General features: G+C 39.3%; 1 protein-coding gene across 3 annotated transcripts in view; it reads left to right on the forward strand.

The window, feature by feature from the left end:
• The window catches only part of Aadat (aminoadipate aminotransferase), a 41450-nt gene extending 31381 nt beyond the window's left edge, over positions 1–10069 (forward strand). For all 3 annotated transcript variants that reach the window (XM_036166822.1, XM_036166821.1, XM_036166823.1), the window contains 4 exons: positions 536–600; positions 2496–2602; positions 8514–8615; positions 9719–10069. In XM_036166822.1, coding sequence (XP_036022715.1) covers positions 536–600; positions 2496–2602; positions 8514–8615; positions 9719–9760 — 316 coding nt within the window. In that variant the 3' untranslated portion in view covers positions 9761–10069. The remainder of the gene's footprint in view (positions 1–535; positions 601–2495; positions 2603–8513; positions 8616–9718) is intronic.
• Positions 10070–13134: the final 3065 nt, after the last annotated feature.

Genomic DNA, 13134 nt, shown 5'->3' on the forward strand with positions numbered 1-13134 from the left:
AACATTTTAATGGGTAATCAGCTGAGGACATAGGAACTGATTCAAGTAAGACTGAGTGAAAGTGCCCTTTGCCTGGTCGGTATCTCACAGCAAGTCATGAATTGCTTTTGTTATGTAAATGTGGTATTTCCCTAGTCACATAGAAACAAGCAGAGACTGGTCCCTGTTCCTAGACCAGTGACTCAGCATTCCAGTGCAGCTGTCTTTGATCTCCAGTGTCCTCCTTCACTGAAGATGACATCACTTCAGTCAACTAAACACAAAGGCCTGTCCTGCTACCTCCGCTACATCTAAACTCCATATTTTATAGAGAAATGGATTTTGCTATGTTAATTTTTATTCTTTTAACTTCTCTATAATAAAGGGGGAAAGAATATTTTTTAAAGTTTTTTAGTACCTGTGTCAAAGCAATACTGTGTTCTCTTATGAAGCAGTCGATGTTGCAATCAAAGCAGGAAACATGCTTGCAGGCTGGTGTCCAGAGCTCTTCTTGAGTCCTTGTTCTGAACTCATAATCCTTGTCATTGCCTCCTAGAACTATTGACTTCTACAAGGACCAGAGGACTGCAATATTAGCAGCTGCAGACAAGTGGTTAAGTGGTGAGTGGAGAGCATCTGGCTTTAATATAAATATAAACAATAGCATCTCTAAGAGTAGATTGTTATGCCCAGATCATGAGGACCCCCAAAAGACCACCACAAAGACCGAATCCCGCATGTAAAAGCAAAGAGCCTTTATTTCAAGCTCCAGAGCTTGGTCCCTTTGTCTGTCAGACACAGTGGTGAGAGCAGAGAGCCCTGAGCTCAGGTGGAGCAGAGTTTCTATCATAGCAGAGGTTAGGGTGAGGGGATGTCCAGGGTCCAGGACCCTGATTGGCCGACAATTGTCTAGTGGTATCAGTAAAACAAAAAATGTGCATGTGCTAGACTCTATGACATTTGGCCACTTTATCTAATGGAATGTTTGGGATGTCAGGTACTTCCTCACCCCTGGGTAGATCCCTGGGTTGTATCAGCTTAAGGCTTTTCCTGGATCTGGTTGTTGCCTGCCAGTAAGCCTACCACAGAAGCTGTGTCTAGGCCCCTAAGCCTGTCATGGCTGCTGTATGGTCAAGCTACTTTGGGGCCCCTTCACAGGATGACAGACAGACACAACATGTGACCAGTCCTCCTGGTGTGGGAGAGATAGTAGTGGAGGTATGTTCTGGCAAAGGAAGGGGGGCCCTAAGGATAATCAAGTACCACATTGTCAACCCTTGAGTTCTATCATCTCCGCCATCATGCCACAAGATTTTTTTTTTTTTTTTAAGTCAGGTTCTCATGTAGCCCAGCCTGGCCTTGAACTTCTGGTCCTCCTACCTCCAGCTCCCAAATGCTGAAATTGCAGATGTATACCACCACACCCAGTTTATGAGGTGCTGGCAATGGAACCTGGGTCCTCATGCAATCAAGGCAAGCACTCTGTCACCTGGGATACATGTTGACAACAGATTTTATGGTTTTAAGAAATTTAAAAAAAAAAAAAAACTTCAGTCAAAAAATTAACCAGAAATATTACCTGCAGCTGAATAAAACCCATCTTCAACAAAAACTTTCAGAAATTTTTAGTTGTTTCAAAATTTTGTTTCTAACTAAAAACAAAAACAAATGGTATAGTATAATTTTAAATTTGTTAAATCCTTTGCCTTCTATTCATTAGCCACACATATTTGCTTAATATTTTCTATTGTTGCTTTGAATTTAGGATGTTAAATTACCCAGTTTTAATTATACCATTAAAAGTACAAATGGTGTAAAGATTAATAAGTCAAAAATATCAGTGCCTTGTGTCTGTCATCTATCATTCTCTGCAAAGTTTTCACTTAAAACAGAATTATATCTGTATGATAAGAGTGTTTTTCTACCATTTTGTATAGGAGTGGTGACAAAATATTAATGGCAAGATTTTTTAAGTAATTAAAATCAAAATACTTGTCCTTTCTCCTCAGTTTTTCTGTCATCATATTTACATGTAAAGCTTGTAGATGCATCTGGAATTATTGGATTTAAGTACTTTTAACCCAATTAATTATATTTCTGCAGAAATTAATCCATGGCTATTACAGGAATAATAGGATTTATGAAATCCAAGAAGACTCCAGAAAGAACTGAAGAATTAGCTTTAAAATTGGAACCACCATTTGTCTTAGGTGTGAGTCTAACTGTGTGACAGAGAGACAGGTTGAATTTCTTGCTCTCTCTGAAGGCTGACAGTAATCACTGCACATGGGAACTACTGTCTCCCCACATTCAGCCTCTGACCCCAACACTGAGTTCTTTAAATAAACCCAAGGCATCATTTTGGCTGCCTTGTCAAATCGTATCTTTGAGATGCTTTCACAGCAACCCATTATCTAGAAGTACTTATTTCCAATCACTGCACCTGTGCTGTTGGAACTGGAAGTTTGGTGTCATCAGAAATGTCTAGAAGATACTGTCTCCTTTTTTGTTTGTAGGTTTGGCTGAGTGGCATGTTCCCAAGGCTGGGATGTTTCTATGGATTAAAGTAAAGGGAATCCCCGATACAAAACAACTGATTGAAGAAAAGGCTGTGGAAAAAGAGGTAAAAGTGGGAGGGGACCAGCAGACAATCTCTGCTATTTCTTTGAACTAATTTTCTTCAGATAGAATAAAAAGATACTTTATGGCCCAGCCACTTGTGATGTTGGGATATTAGGTATCTCATCATTAAATTATAATAAATTTTGAAGTTACCATTCAGATGGGCTAAATTGATGGAAATACAGTCATTCTTGTCAGTACCCAATTTCAGACATCCTCCTTGATTTTGATTTCAGAGTCCCTCCTGACCACATATGTAGCTTTGGGTATCTTACACTCCTCTGATTTATTGAAAAAGACAGTAAAACCCTTTCCTGGCCCAGCAAGACAGCCAGGCAGGTAATCCTGGTGTCTTGGGTTTCTGCTGCTGTGGAGAGACACCATAGCCACAGCAACTCTTATAAAGGAAAATATTTAATGGAGTGGCTTACCTTTTCAGAGGTTTATTTCATTATTATCATGGTAGAACATGATGGCATACAGGCAGACATGGTGCTGGAGAAGTAGCTGAGAGTCCTACATCTTGGAGGCAACAGGAAGTGGACTGAGACACAGGGTGATAAGTTAAGCATATACGAGACCTCAAAGCCTTCCTTCATAGTGACACACTTCCTCCAAATAGTACCGTTCCCTTTGGGGGCCATTGTAGCAGGCATTTTTGCACTGCCAGCCCCCAAATCATAACACAGAGATTTATTACTAATTAGAAAAGTTTGGCCTATAGCTTAGGCTTGTTTCTAACTAGCTCTTATAACTTAAATTAGCCCATTTCTATTCCTCTACATGTCACCATGTGACTCGTGGCTTTTCCCTTTCCTTCTGCATGTCTTGTTCCCTCTGCATGAGGCTGGTGACTCTCTCTTTTTTTTCCCAGAGCTCTCTGTCCCCAGAAGTCCTGCCTAACCTTTTCTTGCCTATCTAATGGCCATTCAGTCCTTTACAAAACCAATCCCAGTCGTAAAGGAATATTCTGTAACAGGCCGTTTTCATTCAAACCACCACACCTGGTGAGTAGGTAAGGCTTGCTGTGCTAAGCCTGGCACCTGGCCTGAATTCAGTCCTGGAACTCACACAAAGGTGCCGGAGAGGATCCGACTTCACAGACTTGTCTGCACACCACCACTTGTATACTCATGCACATACAAGAGGAATCCTGCCCCATCAAGTCCAAGTCCTTGTGATGCTTAGGTGACCCCTGTGTAAACTAGTACCTGGCACTTTGATATGCACACAGTGAATGCTTGGGAGTCACTCACCATTAGTGCTAGATATGGAAGGACTTTTTTTTTCCTGAGCATGAAAATAAACTATGCTCATTGTAAGAAATTTGGAAGATACATTTTTAAAAAATGAAATTCCCCATCATTTTAATTACCCAGACTTTATGAACATTTGTGTTGTGTTTTTCTACAAGAGCTTGCATATATTCTAGCTTTTTGACTAATTTACATGGCTAAAATTACAAAGGAAGTAAAATTAAGTCATGTCGGTTTTCATTTTCCCCTCTCATACTTAAATCACAAGTCTTAACCTTCACTGGTAGGTACTGAGGAAACTTGAAACTCTAAGTGAAATTTTCTGTGCAGCTTTTCAGCTGGCCAATTAAATTGTTCCTTCTCCCCATTTCTTACCTTATTGTGTTTATCGGTTGTCTCTGTAAGCCCTGAGATCTGTTTTCAGAATCACTTTTGTCTAGATTGTGACTCTAAAAGAACAGATTGGGTTGATGGTGGTAAGATACCATGTAGGCACGTTAGAGACAAGTCCCGCCACAGTTAGCTCCAGAACTAGACTGCCCAAGCAGGACTTGTGTTTTGCTCATTAGCCTAGTTGCTACACAGAGTAGGTACTTCATACATACACACATATAGCTTCTTTCAAATGAATTCATTTTAATATGCTTGGCTAATTTGATTTTTTCTTCAGTTTTATTTTTTTTTTTCTGTCAATGCCATCATTATTATTAACTTTTGCTAAGTGTCTGTTTGAATACATCCATGAGCCAAATGGGAAAGATGGAGACTGATATGGTGTCTGCTTTTTTTTTTTTTTTTTTTTAACCAAATCCTGCATCTAATATATAGATATATAGATATCCTGGTGTGGGCTTCTTAACCTATTCTAAATAATCTCCAACTTCATCACCAGTGCCTTAGCCCAGGTTTTGATAACATCCTCCTTCTCTTACAGGTCTTTACTTCTAGTCCATCTCAAAACAGTGGGAGAAATGATGGCTTTCACATTTTATAAATCAGGATAATGAAACCCATCTTCTGCCTGAAATCTTCCATGTAGAGTGGACCTTTATTATTTCAGCTTAAACTCATCTGGCTTTAGCAAGTGGTACCCAGATTTACAGATTGTAACAACAATTGTGTCATGTTTTTGAGGATTAATGGCAATTGCTACATAAAATATAAACTCCAAATCTTAAGACTTAAAAACAATAGAGTTTATTTCTGACTCACTTAAAAATTAAAACCATGACCCTGGGACCTTTGGCCTCCAGTCTTAATGTGTATTCTAAGATTGCTACAAAATGGAAGGAGTTTACATCCATTAGTTAAAATTTATTAACATGACCCATATAACTATGAAAGGACTCAAGGTGCCAGGAGCCACAGTGCATGCTTAGAATGTGTAAGGTCCTGGATTCAAACCCTGGCATGAAAATGAGAATGAAAGGAGGGGAGGAGGGATGGACGGACAGACAGACAGACAGATGGATGGACAGATGATAGAATGGAGATAGAGAGACTGGAAAGGGAATACAGTGTCTGTGTGTCTAGGATGAAGAGGGGGTGAGTATCCAGTCACTCCCCTGTCCCTGCCAGCATGGTCATAAGAAGAGCAGTTTGTTATTCTCAGCACCTCATCTTGACACACTTAACATTTTTATCTACTTTATGCATTAAGCATTTGCACCCCTTCAGTTCCCTTAAATGTACCACTTTCTTCCTATCCCAGGGCCTTTACATATTGGTGAAATTATTAAGGCCATTCCACGTAGTTAAAAGGGAGGTTTATTTTGTGGGGTAACTTACAAATGAAGGGGTAGGTTTCAGGGTCTGGCAAAGATATAGGGCAGTCCGGCAGTGTTCTCTGGAGAACTCTGCTCGGTCTCTTCCTGCGTCCCGCGTCCCGGAACCAAGAGAGCCACCTCCTCCTGTTCCTCGGTCTTCTGCTCCCTCCTCTGTCCCGCCTTGTGGGCATGATCATTACTGAAGCCTCAATGGAGGTTGGAACTTCCAGGCCAATGCTGGGATGGCTATCCACTACATCTCCCCCTTTTGTCTAAATAAGAAAGTTTTAACCTAATACAAGATTATACATAAAGAGATGGTTATCAAATATTGTCCAGGAGTAATGAGGGATAATGACTTAGATAAGTTGGAATTATAATAAGTGCAAACAATATCAAGCAAAAAACATATAGTAAAATCCAGGGAAGTCTAGAGCGTGGGTAGGTGGCATGTTACAAAGATCATTCCAAAAGGTATCCTATCCTAAAGAACCTGAGTCTAATATATAATATATTTTATTTAAGATATTATATATGTATATATATTAAGTTGTAACTATAACTGTTAATCTCCAACCTCATCAAAGATCTGAGAAGGATAAAATAATACCTGAGAAATGGGAGAAGGACGCAAGCAACTTTCGGGAGTCTTGCAAGAGTAGACAGAGACAGCTAGCAGCCTGGACAGTCACCTAATGTTTCTCAGTTTCGTTGGTGCATTCAAATTGGCTACAGGCCTAAAGTATCTGACAGACCATTTCAGAAGCAGGAATTCTGAAAGACCATCTTACCCTGTCTTGGCAAAGTATGGTGGTCGCTTTCATTGTGTCCCGCTTGTCCAGAAAGGACAGCATTTGTACTGTCAGCAGTTGAGGCAAGGGCAGTTCTTTGCCCAGTAGGCCATTTTGTGCCAAGAAGACAAACTTCCAAATGGAAATGTCTTAGAAGCCCAACATTCTCTCGGGATCAAATTGGTGCTGCCAGGAGCAATTGTGTCTCACGTCAACAGAATTCTAAATTATTTAAATGCCATATTCTCTAGGTCCATGAAGTGTTTGAAGATTACCTGTCCATCTGACCTATGTATTTATAAATCTGGATAACCTAACTAACATAATTATAGAGGTGACAAGCATAGGTGACAATAACTCTGTAAGTCTCATCTACCTAAACAACCTAAGAACTAAGGCTTCCTATAAATAAGGCAAACAGTCTGTAAGCAATTGTACAGTAAAAGGACAATGACTTTAAATTGTGACAATACATAAAATATCTTTAACAGAGGTAGGAATGTATAGTGTAATATGCAATATGATAATAATCCTAAATATATATCAGTATACAGAATATCTTAAACAGAAGTAGAACATACATATAGTATGACAGATATAAATTCATATTTGTATCAATATACAAATATTTCAAATAAGAGTAAAAATATGTGTACAATATAACAAACATAGTTCTGTATTTGTATCAATATACAAATTATCTTAAATAGGAATATAAAAAGTTTATATTTGTATCAACATATAAGAATTCATAACAGTGTAAAGGCTGTTATATTACTAAATTTGTTTACTAATGTATGTGATAGTCTATCATAATATCTTATATATATATATATATTCGTTTTTAAATTTTTGTGAGGTATGTTGTCTGTCATATTATAAGAATTATTTAAAATTTGTTAGTCAGTTTTAAGGTGTAAAATTATCAAGTATTTTTATCTGAAAGAAGTTTATCTTTTTGTGGTTTTGGGGGGTGTAGTAGCATTTTTTAGTCAGCAGGAGGCGTTGGTATAGCTCCAAAGCAAGGCCTGTTAGCGACCTTGGCTGGCGGCAGCTGAAGGCAGGAGCCAAGATGGCAGGGAGCCGGCATTTAGGAAGGAGTGGGAATGTCTCATTTATAGCAGTTTTTGTTGGTCTAGGGGCTAAGATGGGGAACTGAGACCGGATTAGCTGTTTCCTTTTTTGGGAATGGGACCGTGTAGGTGTCCCCTGGTTAAATGGAACTTTGTAGGCGGGTTTAGGTGCCCGCCAGTCACCAGCCGGGAGGAGGCTGAGGGAGGGAGCCGCCTGGGTCTTTGGAATTTGCCCCACGTTGGGCGCCAGATATTGGTGAAATTATTAAGGCCACTCCACGTAGTTAAAAGGGAGGTTTATTTTGTGGGGTAACTTACAAATGAAGGGGTAGGTTGCAGGGTCTGGCAAAGGTATAGGGCAGTCCGGCGGTGTTCTCTGGAGAACTCTGCTCGGTCTCTTCCTGCGTCCCGCGTCCCGGAACCAAGAGAGCCACCTCCTCCTGTTCCTCAGTCTTCCGCTCCCTCCTCTGTCCCGCCTTGTGGGCATGATTATTACTGAAGCCTCAATGGAGGTTGGAACTTCCAGGCCAATGCTGGGATGGCTATCCACTACATTTACATTTCAAAGTTCCTCCCTAAAAGACTGGTCCCCACTCTTTCTTAGGCCATCATCTAGTTGTCTTTCGGGTCCCAGTTAGAAATCTCAATGTTTGCGTTGGCATTAGTTTTGTAGACAGGCTAGCCACGTATTCTTATCTTACCATTTCTTTCTAACCTGTCCTCTTTACATTTAAACTTAAATGTTGGCATTTGCTTCTCACTTCCTATGCATTCTTTATATGTGGAGAAGAAAGAGCATTGGTCATATTGATGGTAAATATTTTTTCTAATTCTGTGCCCTCAGGTGTGTCTATTGCATGTCATATGTGTTTTTGTATGATTTTTTGTTCTCTGTTGTGATTTATTACTTCAATAGTGGTTTTTAAGCTTAAAATATTCCTCCCCACAGTAATACTACATTTCTATAAATTTTCTTTTAGTTTTTCTTCAGTGGTATAACGAAGAATTTTCTGCAACCCTTCACAGGTCTTATTTGTTCCTGGAAATGGTTTCTTCATCAACAACTCAGCCCCCACTTCCTTCTTCAGAGCGTCCTTCTCTCTGGCTAGTCCGGAGGAGATGGACATAGTGAGTATGCTCCTTAGTCAGTCACACAGCCTCTTGGTTCTGATGTTGGATGTGTGTGTTCACCTTGTAAGTTAGAAAGGATTCCATGTCTTCTTACACTTCTAAAAGCTGGATTTTAGTGAACCAGTCATGAACTGTCACTAGGCATCTGTAGGCAAATAAGACTAAAGTAGAGTTGAAGTTCATCATCTTTTCGAGTAACAAGCCAGAACTTACATAACTGTAGTGGGGGGGGGGGCGGTCCAACAGGTTCTGGGGCAGTGCCTTTTCATCTCTTGGAATCACATAAAGGAATAGTAAAATCATAAGCCACTGGCCTGTTCCTCTGAAGAAAAAGGACTAAAAAGATCATAAGAACCGTATGCAGAGAAACACAAAAGGAAAAGCTATTAACCAAGTGTTGCCTTTGACCTTCAGAAGAGTGTGTATGTGTGCTGGGACAGGCCACATGTGTGTGCTCTCTTTACTCCAGAAGTGTGTGTATGTGTGCTGGGACAGGCCACATGTGTGTGCTCTCTTTACTCCAAAAGTGTGTGTATGTGTGCTGGGACAGGCCCCTGAATGTCCTCTCTTTACTTCAGAAGTGTGTGTATGTGTGCTGGGACAGGCCACATGCGTGTGCTCTCTTTACTCCAGAAGTGTGTATATGTGCCAGGACAGGCCACATGCGTGTGCTCTCTTTACTTCAGAAGTGTGTGTATGTGTTCCAGGACAGGCCACATGCATGTCCTCTCTTTACTTGCTTCCCATGCTTCTCATATGCTGTCTATAAACTTTCTCTGCTTTATACATGAACAGATTTGAGCAGTCCAAACTATGTTATATTTGTAGACGAGAGTATGTATGAAAATGCAGACTATTTATACTGTGAACAAAGCAGAAAATGATGCATGAAAGTTCTAATTAAAAAAAAAAAACCTGGAAATTTGGATAAGCCTGGTGTGTATACTTATCCACATCTCAATGGCTCCTGAGGGCATTCTGCTCAGACAAAGCTGTTGTCAAACTTACTTTTCACCATCTCACCCCAACTTCAGGATTATGAAAGAGTCTCCCAAAGTAACATCCTCATTTCATCAATTCTTATCTCTTTCCTATTTTAGGCCTTCAAGAGATTGGCCCAACTCATAAAAGAGTCTACATGAAGAAGTCAAGCTAAGCGTTATACTCATGATTTTTATGTAAGTTATTTCTATACTTTGCTGAAGAAATGATTGTCACTCTCTGACTGACAGAATGGATCCGGTTCATGAAAAAACACACGTTGCCTCTTGGTGTCTGCAGCAATTTAACTAAACAACTTTAAAGTGCCTTTAAGTCCATCATCTTGCCAAAATATTTTTCTGATCTGTTTTTGCCTTTTGATTAATTTTCAACTCACAAAAGATTAAATTTTATTGTAAAGAATGATATAGCAGCTTTATAATGTCCAATAAATTTTTTCTTGAAATTAACATATTAGGCTGAATTATTTTCCAATTGCAAGGAATCAGTGAAAATGGTACACAGTGTGCAGTTTTTTTCTACTCAGAGAAAATTTCATGAACATTTATTGCAAAAATTGTTATAATTTGACAGTTATAAATGACTTTGTAATTTGTGGTACCAAAAAAAAACTCTTTAAAATTAAAATTCTGAAACTAAGCTTGCCAAAAGGAATCATACGTGTTAATTCCAAGGAAGAAAGAGGAGATTGTGGTCTTAGAAAACTTTACTTATATTTTCATGGTACTCCATAATTTACAAAAGTACAATTTGCAGATGTCTCCTTCAGCCCTTAAGGTGTTACATTGATTACTGCTCTAGTTGGTGGTGAGACCTGGGAGAATGGAGTGAATCAGTGAAGTGGGCTTAAGTCTCATGCAATAGCCAACTTTACCCAGACAATTTCTACTCTGAGAGTTAAGAGGAGTCACATGAGCGGAATGTACAATCATGAGGGGCTCATGGGACAGGCAAAACGTACTGTATGTGGCAAAAACAAAACAAAACAAAAAAACCTCCATAGAGGCATATAAACAAATAACAATAGCCAGTTGTAATGAATAATATAAAATAAACTCATTCCTAACTGCTACTCCTAGGAGATGCACAAAAGCATGATCTAAGAACAGTTGTGTGTTTTTCAGGAAACTAGGGTCACAAGATCCTTGTCTTAGTTTCTTGGTGTTTGTCATAAGCACTCAGAATTCTCTTCACATGAATCTGGACCAGGTTCTAACATCTTCCCCTTTTTTATTTTTTAGTAATAGGATATCCAGAGTGGTTTTGATTTGAGATGTAGTAGATAAATCTAATTGTTATTTGATGCATGAGTATCCTATAAGCAAGCACATTGTAAACGTAATGATTAATATTAGGACAGTGAAAGCATTGTGTGTAATGCTCTGCCACCAAGAACATGAATCCAAACTATGTCCAGCACTTTTGATTACATTATTATACTGATCAGAAAGATCTAGAGAATAACTTAAAAAGAGACCTACATGATTAGGAGTTCTGGGCTCTTGTAGACCATAAGCCCATATATCCCTGTTAATGTGAACACAAATGTTATGATGCACTATGCAAAAGGGAAGTGATTCAAATCCTAAGGAAAACTTAAATGTAGTCCCTTCTTCGGATGAATGAATGAGTCTATTATAGTCCCAAGGTCCAGTCATGAACACAGAATCATCAATAAAGATAACAAGAGCTGGATCCATCCACTCTCCAAGTTGAAGCAAAGAGGATGAGGAATACGAGACCAATACACATGTTTAGAGGCTCTCACTACAGATGCACAGGTCAAAGTCACTCCAGAAAAAGATTCTCAGGTGACACAGGGCTCTGTGTGTTTTGTAGAATGACTTCTCCTTTGGTGTATAAAGCTTTAACTTGGCCCCAGGAGGGCAGACTTGACTTCTGATGATATGGTCCATATCTCCTTTTGCCCTTTATCTGGAGTTTTGCTGTCTTTCTGATGACTTTCATTGACTCCTTAACCTTACACCATAGTTCTTGACAGCTCAGGGCTAGAGGAGCCAACGAGGAATCCATAATGTTTTGGTGCATCCATCTGCAATGACAGATGCATACCCCTTCCCAATTTTCTTTAGGGGAAGTGAAAATAGGGTAGGTTAATGCATCAGATTGCTTATTTCCTACTGCAATAAAACCAGGGAGGTTAGAGTGTGCATAGATGTGAGAAATAAACAAAGGATGTGTGTGGGTTTTAGCTAGATGTTATATTTAAGGGTTTATGAATGAACAGTACTAGATGAATCAAAACAGCTAGTTCTACCCGGTGAGCTGAGGAAAAAGAAATATTAGTAGAGTGTTGAATATCTGGACCATGAATCCCTCCTGTACCCTTAGATGACCCATCTCCTTGTGCTATAATATCTGTAGGAGACAGTTTGGTGGGTAAAATAAGTTTAAAGGCAGTGAAATATCCACACAATACACAAATGTTTCTTTTGGTCTGGGCTCAAATAGCTGTAGTTCTTTTCCTGCCTCTCATGGTAATATGTGAGGACTATCCAATACTAGTGTTCCTCCTAGAGTTGTAAATAGATTGGTTAGTGAATTGCAAATACCAAGTGCAGCTTATAAGGCCAGGGAGGAATTGGAAAATGAATTCCCTGTGTACCCTAGCTTGTCTAGGTTGTAAAATTAGCTTTTTCATAGTCCTCGCCAAAAAGTGGAGAGAATTCAAAATTAGATTGATTATCAAATCCCTCACCTCACACTTCAGGGTTATTTTCAAACACTGGCAATACATATCTAAAGGTTTGTATAAAGAAGCTGAGAGAGTCAATACCAGCATAGTTATCAGTGGTCAGTGGCACTGTTTTGACTTTCAGTTTTTCATGAAAAGGGACACCCCTTTGTCCCTTGTTACCAGTTTTAAGGTTTGATCATCTAGGTTATATTCCTTCAAGGAATTAGCCAACTTTTCCTCATGATTAATATCTTCCTTAAGAATTTGATAACAGTCCAAATTAATGCTCAGATGTCTTAGTTAAGGTTTCTATTGCTGTGAAGAGACACCACTACCATAACAACTCTTTTAAGGAAAATGGTTAATTGGGTCTGGCTTACAGTTTCATAGGTTTAGTTTATTATCTTCATGGTGGCATGCAGATAGACATGGTGCTGGGGAAGGAGCTAAGAGTTCTACATCTGGTTCCACAGGTAGCAGAAGTGACTATGACCCATACTGGGTATAGCTTGAACATATAAGACCTCAAAGCCCACCTCCACAGTGACACACTTCCTTCAACAAGACCATACTCTCCAACAAGGCCACACCTACTCCAACAAGGTCACACCTTCTTCTTTTTTTTCTTTCTTTATTTTTGTTTTTTGAATGCTGAATGCCATTTATTGAAGGAGGGAGGAGGTCTTAAATACAGGCTTACAGCATAATGGGAGAACCCCAGAGGACAGAAGTTCGCTTCCAATGTTTTACAATCTTGCATCTAAGCTGTTAGTGCCCAATATACAGGATACACGGACAAGGAACTTCCCTTAAGCA

This window comes from Onychomys torridus, chromosome 17 (assembly GCF_903995425.1).
Source record: "Onychomys torridus chromosome 17, mOncTor1.1, whole genome shotgun sequence".
In the NCBI taxonomy this organism is placed as follows: domain Eukaryota; kingdom Metazoa; phylum Chordata; class Mammalia; order Rodentia; family Cricetidae; genus Onychomys; species Onychomys torridus.